Source organism: Eucyclogobius newberryi, unplaced genomic scaffold, assembly GCF_026437365.1.
Source record: "Eucyclogobius newberryi isolate DKJ021-1_F unplaced genomic scaffold, fEucNew1.0.hap1 SCAF_4, whole genome shotgun sequence".
Classification (NCBI taxonomy): domain Eukaryota; kingdom Metazoa; phylum Chordata; class Actinopteri; order Gobiiformes; family Gobiidae; genus Eucyclogobius; species Eucyclogobius newberryi.
The window spans coordinates 19,588,279-19,605,184 of record NW_027316056.1 but is presented as its reverse complement, the minus strand read 5'-3'; the positions used below and the strand labels follow the sequence as shown (position 1 = coordinate 19,605,184).

The 16,906-nt window shown below is 40.7% G+C and overlaps 1 protein-coding gene across 3 annotated transcripts; it reads right to left on the bottom strand.

Moving 5' to 3' along the window:
* Window positions 1-952: 952 nt before the first annotated feature.
* dennd1c (DENN domain containing 1C) lies at window positions 953-15,803 on the bottom strand. 3 transcript variants are annotated; one of them, XM_072463108.1, is made up of 23 exons: window positions 15,627-15,803; window positions 15,124-15,188; window positions 11,314-11,357; window positions 9,128-9,177; window positions 8,917-9,036; window positions 8,720-8,789; window positions 8,567-8,647; window positions 8,372-8,437; window positions 7,779-7,832; window positions 7,593-7,703; window positions 7,263-7,363; window positions 7,157-7,202; window positions 6,944-7,045; window positions 6,340-6,462; window positions 5,856-5,957; window positions 5,361-5,451; window positions 5,256-5,296; window positions 5,131-5,175; window positions 4,667-4,714; window positions 4,336-4,443; window positions 4,095-4,171; window positions 3,654-3,849; window positions 953-2,004 (listed from the first exon to the last, which is right to left on the bottom strand). In XM_072463108.1, the coding sequence occupies exons 1-23, from the start codon at window positions 15,641-15,643 to the stop codon at window positions 1,288-1,290; spliced, it is 2,475 nt and encodes an 824-aa protein (XP_072319209.1). In that variant the 5' UTR covers window positions 15,644-15,803; the 3' UTR covers window positions 953-1,287. The 3 variants fall into 3 exon arrangements, with proteins under 3 accessions (XP_072319209.1, XP_072319210.1, XP_072319211.1); XM_072463109.1 differs by having other exon boundaries at window positions 8,372-8,428; XM_072463110.1 differs by lacking the exon at window positions 8,372-8,437 and having other exon boundaries at window positions 956-2,004.
* Window positions 15,804-16,906: the final 1,103 nt, after the last annotated feature.

Here is a 16,906-nt window from a genome sequence, read left to right as displayed (position 1 = left end):
ACTCTTTCCCATACTGTAAATCTTTTGCTTTTTAAAATCCTTTACAGTAAGAATATCCAGCAAACCTGTATTCTCTCCTGTGTGACAACACTTTCATAACGGCAAAGTAAAGGAATCACAACTATAAAAGACTTCTGTGTTGAAAACATTTACAGCTTTTTACGATTTAATGAATTAAATTAGATGAATACAAACTATCCGATTCACATTTTGTTCTGTCATTTACAAACCAGAAGCTTTGTTATGAGCAACATGAACAGCTTTAAAATACTTGGTGAAAACTAGGTTTGCCAACAACAGGCAAAAAAAAGCAAATGTGTTAAGTTTCTCTGAGATCACTTACCAAACAACTGTAAAGAGGCTTGTGGGGTAAAAGTGTTTTCTTGAGCACTGCTCACACACAGATTGACTTCGTTCAAAGGGATTCATTACCACTATAAGGTAAAACCATAGCAAGTTTTATAAGTCAGAATCTCCAGTATGTAATAACTGCAAAGAAAGTGAAGGCACTCGAGTACATTTCTTTGGTGCATCCAAGTTCTCATTGGACCTCTCTACTGATTTGTAATCAGCCTTGTTACCGGGCTCCATTGTTGCAAAAATACTGATCAACAGTGGATTCTTGAACTGACCTTTAAGTCTGTAGATGGATGGAAAGTATTGGACAGATGATTGTAAAATGACAGGTCTATTTCTCTAATACTTGCAATAAATAGTAAATTAAGCAGGGTCAATGGAGGTTTCTCAAGTGTCCTTTTATTGTAAAAGTCTTTTAAGTTTTCTCACTGGAAAGACAGACAGCATTAAAATGGGCCAATTTAAAAAAATGAACTCCAGAGTTTCCTTTGAGGAGCCTCTACATCAGGAGCAGTGTCTTCTGGGACAGACAGATGTTTACTCCTAGTGCAGACAGCTTCTCTGATGGTGTTTCCTCAACTGGTTCATCTGTACTCACACATGTAATGTTTTGTGTGCATGTGCACGGACTGTGTCTGTGGGTGGGTTTGGTTGTGTTTTTAGTGAACTGTAAAGTACTTTGTGTTACATTTTGATTGAATGAAAAATATCAAGATACAACTTCATGCACAAAACAGCCAAATCTAGCAATCCCCTTTTATTTTATAAAACAATAACATTGTTCCGCATGTGCCTAGGATTTCCGGCTGCAGCAATGTCCGAATGTCTCTCCAACTCTTCACCCCATTTCACGCTTTATATCTATTAGGTCTATTACATTCGTCAGAGGGAAAAAATATTTTAAGACCAACTGTAAGTAACCAACTGTGATTAAGTTTCAAATCTTCTCTTAAGCTCAGACACCTTAACAGGAGGCAGATCCTTTTCCTCCTCTGTGTCAGACTGATTCTCCCGCTTATGTAAGTGTCCAGCTTCTACTAAAGTCTTCATCCTAGACTTTAAATCTGGTCCTCCGATGGAGGCATGACACTGGAACCTGACCGCTGCAGAGAGCACTTTGGGAGGAGAGGGGGTGCTCTGGATTGGACGGGTTTCTAGTTTGAATGCTTTTGGGGCCTCAGCGACACCCTCACGAGACAGACTAGTGTCATGGGGGTGGACACAATTATCAGTTTCCTTTTTCCTTTGAAACTCTTGATCCTTTTCATGGGCTTGATTTTCTTGTGTTTTTCTAAGTTGTTCTTCATAGTATCTTTCTGACACATGTATATTTTCATCTTTTTTTGTGTCACAAATTAGTTTAACATCTGCTCCGTTTGCTGTTGTTTTTGTCTGAGATAAAAGGTCTTCCTTACTGTTATCTATTTCATTCATTTGTTTGGTCTCATCTTGTAATAGGCTGTTGTGAAAGTATTGATGGTCACTGATTGTTGGCGTTTCCTCCTCCATCTTGAATTTTTCCAGACTGAATTGATCAAAGTCCTGAGTTAAGTCCGACAGTTCTTCTGTGGTCTCCTGGTGCCAGCTGTGCAGACTGCCGCTACCACTGATGCAAAGGCTTTCCTGGCTTGGGTGGACATGACAGCGCTGAAATACAAATTTGGAACTGAATTAAAATAATTATCAAAAAATACTATACCAAAAACTGGCACCAAAAATATATTTTCTTTGATTACATTTTGATGTCTGGTGTGTCCTTGGAGAGCAGAAAGCTAGCGTACAAATGTAGTTTTATTAAACTTAAATTATCAATCCATCTTCTTCTGCTTTATCCGGGGCCGGGTCACGGGGGCAGCAGTCTTAGCAGGGACTCCCAGACTTGCCTCTCCCCAGACACTTCATCTAACTACTCCGGGGGGATCCTGGAGCGTTCCCAGGCCAGCTGAGAGACATAGTCCCTCCAGTGTGTCCTGGGTCTTCCCCGGGGACTCTTCCCAGTGGGACGTGCCTGAAACATCTTCCCAGGGAGGCGCCCAGGAGGCATCCGGAACAGATGACCGAGCCACCTCAGCTGGCTCCTCTCGACGTGGAGGAGCAGCGGCTCTACTCCGAGCTCCTCCCGTTTTACTGGGATGGAGAGTATAGAGCTGGTCCAGTGTTCCACAACCAGGATGAAAACCACTCTGCTCCTCCTTTTGACAGTTGGATTCTCCGCTCCAGTACTCTGGAATAGACCTTACCGGGGAGGCTGAGGAGTGTGATCAGAGGGACCACCACCCCGGTCTGCCAGTCCAAAGGCACTGTCCCCGACCGCCACGCGATGTTGCAGAGACGTGTCAGCCAAGACAGTCCTACAACATCCAGAGACTTTAGGTACTCAGGGCGGATCTCATCCACCCCCGGAGCCCTGCCACCGAGGAGTTTGCCAACAACCTCAGTGACTTCAGCTTGGGTGATGGACGAGCCAGCCTCCGAGTCCTCAGTCTCTGCTTCTTCTTCAGGAGACGTGACAGAGTGATTAAGGAGATCCTCAAAGTATTCCTTCCACCGTCCGACAACATCCCCAGTCGAGGTCAGCAGGCCTCCACCCGCACCGTAAACGGTGTTGATGAAGCACTGCTTCCCCCTCCTGAGGCGCCGGACGGTTTGCCAGAATTTCTTTGGGCCTGACCGATAGTCCTCCTCCATGGCCCCCCCGAACTCCTCCCAGCCCTGGGTTTTTGCCTTGTGCTGTCGCAGAGGCCTATAATTCTGTTTATTCTTCTGTTTAATTCTACAATAATGAATGCATGCAAATGTACTGAGTCCAACTAATATTTGAAATACTATAGCTACAAAAAGTATTTTTTATTCATTATGTATTTATTCATACGTATTCATTCCCTCTACATGTCTAGCCTGAACTTTTGAGTATTTAACAGTACACTTGTAAAATTTGCTAAAATTATGCTCTGTCTATTTGATCAGAAATAGCCTACATCAGTGTTTCTTAAACATTGGTATGCAAGCTCTTTTAGGTGGTACACGGATTCCTCAGTAGTTCAATTATTTGCTGAGTTTAGAGTAAATTGAATCCACATTGTTGTCATTGTTTGGGTCAGTCCTTGTTTAGACATTGTAAAGCAATATTATTCTCCTATTGTAGACATTTAGACCTGGGTTAGATCTGATGGCATTACAAGGCAAAATATTTCTTTAGGTGGTACAGGGTGTGAAAAGTTTGAGAGCCACTGGCCGACATTATTCACAACTAAGTGCTGGTTTTGTGCCGGCATAAGGAGATTTTGTACATGTACCTTAGTGATGAAGTCATGGCTGTCAGGTGCAAACAGGTCCAAGCTGCGGGTGCCGTAAAGTAGCCCGCAGTCGTGGGAGCTCCGGGAGCTGAGAGTGTCAAAGATCTCCCCAAGAAGGTCCATCTCCTCTGGATCGCACAGCAGCGGGTCTTCCTCCTCTTCTTTGTGCTTGTTCAACTCATGTTTTAACTCAACCCTGAGACAACAGCAAAACCACACACACAAAGGCACACACAGGAATGCTTTGTACAGAGTCCTCTCTATATGGATGTAGAGAAGTGATTCAGGGTGCATCAAACACAATTGTTCTGGCACAAGCTAAAGACAAACAGATAATTGGAAATGTATCTAATTTTTCAAGGCAACTTAAAAGTAAATTTTTTTAAAATAAACAAAATTTGTATGCGTAAGTAACATCTTTTAAATCACATTTGTATTCACCTGCCCCATGCAGTATCCTCTACATTAGCTTCATCTTTGAGAACTCTATACTTGTGAATGTTTCGAAGGGGACGTGACTGACATGAGGTGAAAATGTAAAGCCAAAACAATATAACAGCGCCACACAAAACATTAAAGAGCAGCAAAGCATGCAGCAAAAAGTCAATGGACAGAACAGATTAGCTTGTATTAATGATACACATCATTGAATATATTTGAGAAAAGTGTAAACTAAACATACTTTTCCAAAGTATTGTGTGTTTGTTCGGCAGCCCTGCAGGTCGTCGGACGGGAGGCGGCGGTGTGACACAGAGCTTCCTCTCTGCAGACTAGGCTCTTCAATCTGGCTCTGCATTAACACATGTATGGACACCAGTGTTAGAGTAGAATCAAACAATTAGGCAACACATTATGAGACTGGCAACTGCAAATATGAGCACAATTTATATCGTCAAACTTCCTCAAATGAGTGCACATGCCGCAGACAGTCTCATGGCCAATTCATTAGCTGCATCTGTCAGTGGTCAAATGTTCTGCCTGATAGTTGATCTACGTATATGGAATTGTTTTACCTTATGGATCAACAGATTTTTCAGTCCAGATTTTGTGAAACCTTTGGCCTGTAAAGCAAAGTGTTTGACATATAAGAGCTCAGCAATGTCTTCAGCACCCCGACTCTGGAACTCCCTCCCCCAACCTGTCCGCCACTCTCCCTCACTCACAACATTCAAATCCCGCCTAAAAACATACCTCTTCACTCAAGCCTATGACCTCCCCTACCCCTAGCCTCCTCTACCCCATTGCCTACTCTTCTACCCCCTGTTACATCCCCATCTTTTTCTCTCTACTTCTTCTGTCTTGTTCATTTTATCTGTATTTTAATGTGTATTGTACGTGTTGACCCCCCCTGTCTGTAAATACCCCCCCCTTTTTTACTATGTTCAGCGTCTTTGGGTCACTGAAAAGCGCTATATAAATAAAAGTTATTATTATTATTATTATTAATTATTTATTTCAATTTTTTCTACTTACTTACCTTCATGTTTGACTTCACATTGAGAATCAGTGCCCCCCCTCCTTTCTGAAGAAGACAGCAACAATTTTATCTTTTCATTTTAAAAAGAGACAAAATTGTGTTTGATCAAACTTTCAATAACTCACCCTTATATTGCCAACTAACTGCTGATAAGACCTGGATTTCCCTGTAGCAGACACAAATGATTAAATCACTGCAGACTTATACAAAAACACATTCAAGGGACAAACCTGGAGATGCTTCACAGTTTTCAATCTCTTCCTCAAAAAGGTCATTAAGCTCCTGTCCTTTGTTCAGAATGTCCAAGCGGGTGTCAATGAACTGAAGACAAAATTAGACCATATAATATCCCATGAAATTATCCCATGTTACACTTCTCAGGAAAGTATGTATTTGAATCTAATCCAACTTGTCCATAGCTCTCACAACCCCAGGCTAGTGCACAGTTTAGAACTGCTTTTTCAAACGGCAAAGTGAAGTTCGGTTGTATAACGCTTAAGTGCACCCAATCAGAGCACTGCGTTCAGCTCTTACTACCTGGTTGACCAGAAAAATATACTTTATTATCTGCAGCAGACGGTGCTCATTTAGTCCCAAAGTGCTGCTTTTACAATATACTCCTTGGAAAAAAACACAAAATTCACCAGGTACCTCAGCTTTAATCGTTTGTAATTGTGGTCTATAACCAGTAGAGGGCAATAGACATAAACATAAACATTGCTTACCTGTTTGAAGAACTGTAAATGAACAGCGCTTTGAAGAAACTGCCTCATGCTGGTGGACTTGTGATCCAGAAAAAGCTCTTCGTTAAAACTGAATTCACCGTTCTGCAAGTTTTACATGTAACACAGAAAAAATGTTAAAGGTGCAATGTACATTTTCAGGAGGAGAGTCTGCCACCGGCTTGTATCCATGGAGATGTTATAACCTGAAATGTTCCACATTAGAGCAATGGATGACAGATGACAGCACCAAGCCAAGTTATAGGTCATGATTTGTGTGATTTTGAGCAATAAAACACAATAATTGAATACATGCTGCGTTCATGTTCCAGAATATGTTTAATGCCACACTGTGGAATCTTTCAAGCAAAGCAACATCTCCATAGAGATAAGCAGGTGGTGGACACCCCACCAGTTGTGCACTTTTAACTTTTCAAAAGATATTGACTCAAATCAGTTTTTCAGTTACATAACAAATATAACTGACCTGTGTGTGTAGTGCCTCTCTGTATCCCCCGAACAGCAGAGCCTGAGCTTTTAAAAACGCTCTGGAGATTCCACAGCCTGGAGACACAGCCTGCCGCTTGAGACTCATCTTCAGCTGGGACATCTGTGCTCACACACATTCAGGGGTTAGCGGTACGTTCATTCAAACCAAATAGCTGAATGAAAAGGCTGCATTCATGTTCGGCAATTTGACAATGTCATGATCTCAGATGAAGGACAGGGGCCAATGGAGTGGTATTGTTTTTCACAGAAACATCCAATCTAAAATCCCACAAATGTTTAATCAGACTACTGTACTATTGGGTCCAAAACGTTGCACTTGGTTGATTCAACAATTGTCCAGCTTTTGTTCTTTGTCACTATGTTTTGCCGATACAGTGGCTGCAAGAATGTTGCAGGTTTGACTCACAGAGTTTGCACATTTCTCTCCGTCAACCCTTCATCAACCAAAACATGCACAATAGGTAGAATCCTCCTTGTTATCTTCCTGACAGAGCCTGCTCTGATCCCGATCGGTTGCCCCAACGGCATTAAAGTATGGGTCGAACGCAGATGACAATGATCAAAAATATATATATTATTACCATGTCAGGCGGGATCCTCTTAAAGTCATCAAAGGGGGTTTCCAGCGTGTTGGTGTCCACATTGAGAATAACGACTTCTTCTAAGCCACGGCTCTTCACCTTCTGTCATTCACACATAATCCGATTGTAATACATGACACTGCAGATAATCCACATCTTGTTTCTCACTGGACCACACTGTCCTCTGATGGTAACAGGTTTTGTGTATCTTACCTCTGATAGACTGGCGTGGACCCCTATGAGGTACGGCATTGGAGCACTGCAATCGAAACCATTATAAACCATTATACCATTATAAATCCAAAGTTGAATTCCTTACCAGCAGTAATCCAGCAGGTGTGGGGGCAGAACAGGGATGAAGATGTGTTGCCAGTACATAGGATACAGTACTGCGCTCAATGCATGTACACAAGATGTCAGCTAAACAAAGTAAGAAAGGTGGGTTTACATTTTTGTACAGGTTGCATAAGCGGTTCAAGTCATTTGGCACAAATTTATAAGCATAAAGAATGGCCAAAGAATCTGCTGGTGCACCGATTAGTAAACTTATTTAAATGGTGCTAAAACAATAGCTGCTGGATTCAAAATAATGGTACCCTGTGTATTATAGATTGGGACCACAGACAGACAGATAAATGAGTGACTTAACTGTGCTGAGTTTACTGGCAAAGATGAGGATGCGTCTCTCAAACAGCATGCTGGCATAGATCTGGAGAAGGTTCCCCACGTCAACAGCGACAATGAGCTCAGTCAGGTTTCTCTGGTAAAAACATTAAATGAAACACACTGTTTGAACCTTATTATTGTGACTGAGGGAACATATTCAGAGACTCACACTCTCAGGTATAGAAGGAAGACTTCTGGGGTCAGGAGCAATGAAGTAAGGAACCTACACAAAAGAGCATTTAGAGCGTTCTCAAATCATGCAAAACACAAGTCTACAGCTTGCACCTAATGTGATGGCTCGTGACGACATGATAAGCATTCACTAACCCTTCAGCTTTTTGAGCAGTGCTCATCTGTTAATCAGACCTGTCCAAATGGTCCTTGTATTTTGCCAGTGCAACACTTTTATCCGCTGAGTATAAGGTTCAGAGTATATAATCAAGTAAACAGATTCACGTCTTCTTCAGTTAATTATTTATTCTAACAAATCAACTGCGGGTCAAGCAGGGTACATTGCAGTATTGCAGTGAATTGTAAACTCTGGCTCCAAAAATTGTATAAAATATACACCTAAATATACAGTACACATTTAGGTGATCAATGATTAGAAGTGGCATGTCTGCTGAAGAGAAAATAAATAAAGCTTAAGTCTTGATTCATGAAGACACATAGAAAAGATTGATTAGAGGGGTAAATGGCAGCCATTTGGGGTTAGTCTCTGCAGGGATTAGTCTGGATCTGTAAATCCTGGGTTGGACTCACCCCCTTGGGTGCCTCTAGGAGCCCCACATGGAGGGACACCTTAGTGCTGACCAACACCTGTTCTCCCTCAAGGAAAAACACAAATCTTAACCTGCATTTGGCCAATAATCAGCTGTGATAACATCCATTCAGTTTCTCTCCTTTTCTGCTTCACTGAAATAACAGGCATAAACGGCCTTTGTGTGAAAGACTCACCATGCCGAGCGTGACCGACCCAGACATCAGCGGTAGAGGCTGCTTGTAGAGCTCACTCAGCAGTGCCCTCGCCTCGTTGGTCTGTGCTCAAACAAGAAGATTCAGTGGTGGTGGAACATAAAGGGATATTGTGTTATAACATTAATTCCTCACTTGTCCTTTTGAAAGGTAATCAGCCAGGTTGTTAAGGAGCTTGTAAAACACTTCAAACCAAGGAAGATAACTAAAACACACCAAACTTATTTGTTTTTATAAAGAAACCATGTGATTCAAGTTAGTTTCATTCTTATAAAAGTTACACAACATTGATAATTTCCATGCATTTGTTGACAGTTTGTATAGACCTGTACCTGAGTATGCACAAGCAGGTCTGCGAGGCGTTTGCAAGTCGACAAAATCCGAAGCGTTGGCACCCCTCGAGGTCAGTGAGCGCGAAAGTGAAGTGCTGCACTGCCACGCCATCCCGGGCTCTGCCGCACAACAGACACAAGACACCCAGGGAGGGTCGAGTGACTCCAGGCAGCAAAGACACAGACAAACTGAGAAGGTATTTGAACTCACCTTTGTATGTCGTATGGGAAACAAAACCGTGGTAATGTTTGGCAAGACTCCTTCAAAATTGACAAAATATATTAATGGAATTAGAAAAGCCTGTAGCTTAACTAGACTGAAGTTGATGATATTAGCCTAGCCCACTGTGAAAGACAGAATCTAAAAAAATATATATCCGAAAATCACATTGTATGTTTTTCAAATATTTTGTTTTTGTTTTTTATTGCTGAAAATAAGTATTTGAATACCTGAGAAACTCAACGTTAATAAGTGATACTGATGCCTTTATAATTACAGAGGTCAAAACGTGTCGTTCTTGACCAGGTTTGCACACACTGCAGCAAAGATTTCTCCATCACACAGATCTTCTCTAGATCTGTCAGGTTTCAGAGCTGTTGCTGTGCCACACAGTTTCAGCTCGTTCCAAAGATGTTCTATTAGATTTAGGTCTGGAGACTGGCTTGGCCACTGCAGATTCTTGATATGCTTCTTACAGAGCCGCTTTTCCTGGCTGTGTGCTTCAGGTCATTGTCATGTTGGAAGATTCAACTACGACCCATCTTCAATGCTCTGACTGATGGAAGGAGGTTGTCCAAAATCTCACAATACATGGCCCCATCCATTCTCTCCTTAATACAGTGCAGTCGTCCTGTCCCCTGTGCAGAAAAGCACCCCCAAAGCATGATGTTTCTACCCCCAAAGCATGATGTTTCTACCCCCAAAGCATGATGTTTCTACCCCCAAAGCATGATGTTTCTACCCCCAAAGCATGATGTTTCTACCCCCAAAGCAGGATGTTTCTACCCCCAAAGCAGGATGTTTCTACCCCCAAAGCATGATGTTTCTACCCCCAAAGCATGATGTTTCTACCCCCAAAGCATGATGTTTCTACCCCCAAAGCAGGATGTTTCTACCCCCAAAGCATGATGTTTCTACCCCCAAAGCAGGATGTTTCTACCCCCAAAGCAGGATGTTTCTACCCCCAAAGCATGATGTTTCTACCCCCAAAGCATGATGTTTCTACCCCCATGCTTCACAGTAGGGATGGTGTTCTTCTTCCTCCAAACAAAGCGAGAGGAGTTTATACCAAAAAGTTCTATTTTAGTCTCATTTGACCAGATTCATTTCTCCCATGACTCCTCTGGATCGTCCAGATGGTCATTGGCAAACTTCAGACAGGCCTGGACCAATGTTCCTTGTAATTCTTCATCTGTCTGAGCAAATGCAGAAACTCCCTGAGCGGCCTCTTGGACAACTGTGAGCAATCAGATGTGTGCACTGTGGTCACACCAGTATCACATCCATCCAAGTTACATGCTTTGTTAAAAGCTGTTAGATTATTTTTAATTTAGTGTTTTAATCCATTTACAGTGAAAAAGACAACCTTTTGTTCATCACCTGTGTAGCAGGGGTGAACTGGGTGAAAAAGATAAGATTCTGTCTCTCACAGTGAAAATGCACCTACAATGAACATTTCAGTCCCCTCCATAATTACTGTGGGAGAATTTATTAAAACAAAAAAAGATTAAATACAATAATTGAGTGTCTGCGTCTCAGCTTCAGTGAGAGACTGATCCACCCTCGCTGTGTGAAGGAAAAGTTTCGCAGGTCTTTCCTTCCTGCTGCTGTCAGACTTTATAACAAACACTGTTAGTACTGAACACTCGCAATACTGATCTAACCATGTGCAATTCCGTCATATGTGCAATTGCTGTTGGAATTCATGTGCAATTCATGTGCAATTGCTGTGAAATTCATGTGCAATCTATGTGCTGTCGTGACACATATTCATGTGCAATTACTGTCGTGATCACATGCAATGGTATTTATGTATTTATTTATTTGTCTATGGGAGTTTTTTATTTATTTATAGGAGATCTTCTACTGAAAGTGTTTTTTCAGACTTCCTATAAGTGATCTGTTCTTCTGGATCTACCTCTGTATCTACCTGCGTTGCACCAATGAAATTTCCCGATGTGGGACAATAAAGGATTATCTTATCTTATCTTATCTTATGTCACGCAGACACTAGATTTTCTAGTTAGGACATGATATGTTAAATTCATCCAGCGACCACCAGCTCATGCCTCCTGACCCCAACTTTTGGCAATACTACATTAGCCTATACGCTTTCTCTTTTACTATTGGATTTATCTAAATAGAAATACAATAATGTTTTATCTTCTCTAGGCTACCTCATCTGCGAAGTCTTCTGGGAACATAAACTGCACATCTGGGTCTGCAGTGAAAAAAGAAAGCAGTATTATTAAGGAGACACTACACGGCAGGACATACCGGTATTATCTTGAGTGAAAGACATACTATCTTGAGTGAAAGACATACTATCTTGAGTGAAAGACATACTATCTTGAGTGAAAGACATACTATCTTGAGTGAAAGACATACTATCTTGAGTGAAAGACATACTTTCTTGAGTGAAAGACATACTATCTTGAGTGAAAGACAAACTATCTTGTGGGAACAGATAGAGATAATCATGTTTGCACAACTTAATAACTACTAGCTTCCTGTTGCTTGCCAATTTGGACAAAAACATAGTTATGCAGTACATTTTTGTCAACATTTGAGCCCAGGAACTGAGTGGGATCCATCGGGAGAGTTCCTCCCGCACCGTCTCACCACTTGGCCTGACCTCATGTTTCAGCATGAGCACAAGGCTAAAACTTGTCATGTTCACGGCTGCGTGTAAATACTGCATTGTGTGACACAATCATGGCCGAGACCCAAATACATAGTTCTAAAATTGAGTGGGAAATGAGTGGGATGGTCAATATTTATGTGTAACAGGACAGTCCCAGAACACATGATAAGGATGTGCCTCATGGCAACCACAATTTCTCCAACATTCAGCCCCCCCCTGTGCGAAATGAGCAGTTTAAAATGGTATAAAAACAAACAAACACATTCTTCAGACAGAATTCCTTCCAAACATGAGATTTTGTAGTTCACCAATTGTGAAGTACGTACATTTTCCCCGCTCCTTGTCTGTCAGAACAAAATTACCCTCTCTTTCCAATTTTCTTTAAATGTATTTAGTAGATTTGCTGTCCAGCTTACCAATTCATTTATATACCTGAGATGTTATTCCCCTTGAATTTTTTTATTTGTATGCCTTAATGAAGATTTAAGTCAAAGGGTTATGATAATCATTGCTTTGTTTATTTGTTGATTATAATAACTTCTTATTCGTAAATACCTATTGGTCTTGTTTCCCCAAGCCAAAGGATTCCTTCAACATAGCAGAGCTTTTCATTTAATTTTCTTTTATAATCTGATAAATAAAAACTCTTTTGCATTTTCTTATCCAAAATAGGCATAGCACTGATGGCGACCCGGATTCGTGCTGTTTTTTTTAAATCGTGCGCCTTTTATGTGTGTTTTTGACAACAACGTGTGAGTCAAAAACTTGGTATGAATTGAGCGCAAGGAAAACGTTGGACATTTCTTTCTATTTGCACTGGTAATAATTTGGCAAACATCCCAAACAATTTCCCATGGAGTGGGCCCACAGTGGTTGCTGTACACTCGAGACACTCTGATGGCACTTAGATCCATGGCTGCAACACCGCCAGCAGATATAGCTCTGCAGCGGTAAAAACACTACCGAACAAGGGCAGACATCAGAAGAGAGGAAGACGAGAAGGAGTCTGGCAGCAATTTCGGAGAAGAAGAGAAATGTCATCTCTTTCCAAATATCAATTAACCCTATATTACAGGGGTGGGCAAACTGCGGCAAACTGCAGCCCGCGGGCTTTTTTTTGTTTGTCTTTATAATCCGGCCCGCCAAACATGCCAAGTAATATTTAAAAAAAAGAAAAAAAAAGAAATATATATATATATATATATATATATATATATATATATTTTACGTGGAATTAATTAAATAATAGATTAAATACCCTGTATTTGACAGAAAGGTGATATTTTATTTGCTATTTATTTTTTTTAATTTTTTTTTTCACACCAATGATCGCGGGCCAGCCCTCCGCTACTTGCCTGGATTCAAATATGGCTCTTGGAGGAAAATAATTGCCCACCCCTGCTATATTGTGTATTATTTTGGAAATGTGTTATCTATATATTTATCAGTACTTTGTGAGTTTGAAACTTCAAATGTAGGCTGAATGTGTAAGTTCCGGTCGACACCACAAACAAGGTTCCCTCAGAGTGGTTTGCAATCATAACCCTAACTTTAGTATAGACAGTGAGGATACTTCCTTGTGGAGCTCATACATTTATAAAAATAAACAAAATTCCATTAATAGTTCCTTTGACCAGTAAAAATCTGACACCTTTATCTTTGTGTTCAAAACTTTGTTCAAATGCTGTTCTGCTTGAAATCAATATAGCCCCTCCCCTCTTATGTTTGCCCCTGAAGAAGGAAGAGTAAAGTTTATTATAACTGGTTCTAGTTCATGTTTCATGTATCTTGTGGATCGATTTTTTTATTTTCTCATCTTTGTTCGTATCTTTGACCACTTAACTGGGCTCAGTGTGCCTTTAACAATAAAGGATGCTATTATTATTACCATAATGCGATTATTCTTTCTAATCTGCTCTTGTTACAAAGATCTATGGTCAAGCCCAACACATAAACACAAAAAACAGGAATATAACAAAAAGAGAGCTCTTACAAAAACATGGAAAGAGGCTGATCCAAAAAGGATCAGAATATGGAGGGAAAACCATTAAACATTTTAAATAAGAACATGGCCCTCCTATGGTTTGTACAACATTTTCATCTGAGTATTTACAAACAGAAGGAGAAACACATCATCTTACATTGGGCAAATACTCACAGGTGTCTAATAAGATCCAGGTCCTTGAGTTGAAAAAATTAAATAAGGGGAAGAATATCAGAGTGTTCAGTGGTCCTGTCTGCATCCTTTATTATCATATGTAAGTCATTCAACTTCATTCCTCAGAATGGAGAGAAGATCTGATGTTTACATTGCTGCCATGGATGTGACACAAAACATGCACAAGAGGTAAATACCTCCAGCTAAGGTTGTCCTGACCAAGCCTAGCTCAAGAAATGGAGATGAGTTCCTGGGCACTGAAGAGAAAACAAAATATCCTATGCCAAGATATTTTCATATTGCAATGTGATATCTTGTTCCCACATATCTTAAACTATATATATATATATATATATTTTTTTATTGTGCTGGACTTTGTGCATACTTTTCCACTTGAAAACAACAATACTGTCCAATCTGATGTTTTATCATTTCATTTAATGAACTTGCATCCATACATTTATATGGGACATTGTAAATTCAAAGACCATGAATATTATTATTTTTTCCTTTAGAGACATAAAGATTACCCCTTAAATAATCTCACTTTCTGGTACTTAATGTAATGATTCTGATGGATCATTCAGGTTTTTAGGCGAAAATATATTTTTTACATCAATGTTTGCTTGATTTTGTAAACCTGGCTCTATCCATCTTTTCAGATTTAGCCTATATGATGAACAAGTTAAGAAAAGGTTTTACATTGATATATCTAATTTCAGATTATTTTCCTATTCACCCATAGGACCAGAAAAGTTCATCTTCATACCAGCTTTGTGGTTTTCTACATCATACAACAGGAAGCTTCACTCACTGGAAGCATGTAGCGCTCTTATTTGTGTATAAAGCTGGAACAGGAACTGCATTACCTTCTCTGTATTGCTGAATGTATGTTCCAAAATTGGTTGTGTAGCAAAGATGGTTGCTGGAATCGCATTTGATACATTCCTTCATCAAGGTGCAGAAAATCTCAAACTAATTTTGTGACCTTTTCCAGCCCATATAAAAAGAATCAGATAATGTAATGCCAAATTAATGTTTAAGTCATGAGTCAAGTAAGACAAGAAACTTAATACCAGGATAGCTAGGCCTGTACAAAAGATCTGAACCAGACGAGTCAGGTCTAAATGAAAAAGAGGAGGGAATATCTCTGATTTTCTCTGTTTTATTTGACACTGCACTCACCTCTATCTCTGGTCACAGGACAAGTAGCTTCAAAGAACCAGTAGAACGTCTGCTCAGGATTTTGCCTTGAAAAAACAACCACAACAAAAACATATAATTATTTTCCAATTCAGGGTCAATATCGTCCGTAATCAAGAGCTTCTTACAAAGTCTAGTTTTTCAAGCAAAATATTCTAAATCAGGGCCAAAAACAAAAGCCCAGATTTAGCCTCGTCTCACAATGTTTAAGACACGTCACTTGTTAAAATGTGGTGTTAGTTAAAGTCAAAGTCTTGTCCAACATGAATTACTGAAATATTACAGCTACTTCATGCAGTGAAACTATAACATAATAATAACATGTGGATAGATAAAGAAATTAGAAACAGCTTAAACACATAAAGATATTATAGAAAAGCATTTTGAGTGAGCTTCCTGTGCAGTAATGAGGAAGTGATGAAAACCACAAGAACAGACTGAAACTCTAAGTAAGACGATGGAAGGTGTCGGCGATGTGAACTTACTTGAGTCTTGAGCCCATGCTGCCGGACACAGCCAGCCTCCATGTGTAGGTCCAGCAGAGGAGAGGGACGGGGCAGTGCTCGAGTCCTACACAAATCTCATGACTAGAATGTAGCAGGCAGCACAGGGCACAGACACTTCCACTGTGTAAAATCAGCACCGCACTGACAGCTACACACTTCCTGCTTTGTTTCAAATGTGACTCTTTATTAGGCCTCTCACTTCACTTTCCTTCCTCTAGCGTCACACATTTGTGTTTCGATCTACAGGGTGATCTCTTTGGTACTTTTACATTGTACTGTTTCAAAGTGCCTTCTTCTGATAGATGCAATACCTAACTATTAATACAGATTATCAACAGTGAGGGTATAGCTTGTAAATGGTCGAATAAGTGTGAATCCTATATCGATTATATCCAACCACACAATGCCCCATAGTGACAATTAACATAAACCATAAACAGTGGCCTCATTTACAGTTTACTGAACCCATTTCTTGATGGTTAATAGATGGAAACACAATAATAAAGGTGATTTTTTTTTGAGAGAGAGATGGACTGACTAAGTTGTAACTCACAAAACGTTTACCCTTTTGTTTTCCCCCGTGAGGACAAAGCGTGCACTGTGTAACGGCTCATCCACACTGTCTAACGCCTCATCCACACTGTCTAACGCCTCATCCACACTGTCTAACGCCTCATCCACATTGTCTAACGCCTCATCCACACTGTGTAACGGCTCATCCACACTGTCTAACGCCTCATCCACATTGTCTAACGCCTCATCCACATTGTCTAACGCCTCATCCACACTGTCTAACGCCTCATCCACACTGTCTAACGCCTCATCCACACTGTCTAACGCCTCATCCACACTGTGTAACGCCTCATCCACATTGTCTAACGCCTCATCCACATTGTCTAACGCCTCATCCACACTGTCTAACGCCTCATCCACACTGTGTAACGCCTCATCCACATTGTCTAACGCCTCATCCACATTGTCTAACGCCTCATCCACACTGTCTAACGCCTCATCCACATTGTCTAACGCCTCATCCACATTGTCTAACGCCTCATCCACATTGTCTAAAGCCTCATCCACATTGTCTAACGCCTCATCCACATTGTCTAACGCCTCATCCACACTGTGTAACGCCTCATCCACATTGTCTAACGCCTCATCCACATTGTCTAACGCCTCATCCACACTGTCTAACGCCTCATCCACATTGTCTAACGCCTCATCCACATTGTCTAACGCCTCATCCACATTGTCTAACG

Coding starts and splice junctions, on each gene's coding strand:
- dennd1c (XM_072463108.1), bottom strand. Junction 8,438..8,566: donor GGTCGGTCACGCTCGGCATG/GTGAGTCTTTCA, acceptor TTTTTCCTTGAG/GGAGAACAGGTGTTGGTCAG. Junction 2,005..3,653: donor GCCATGACTTCATCACTAAG/GTACATGTACAA, acceptor TTTGTATTTCAG/CGCTGTCATGTCCACCCAAG.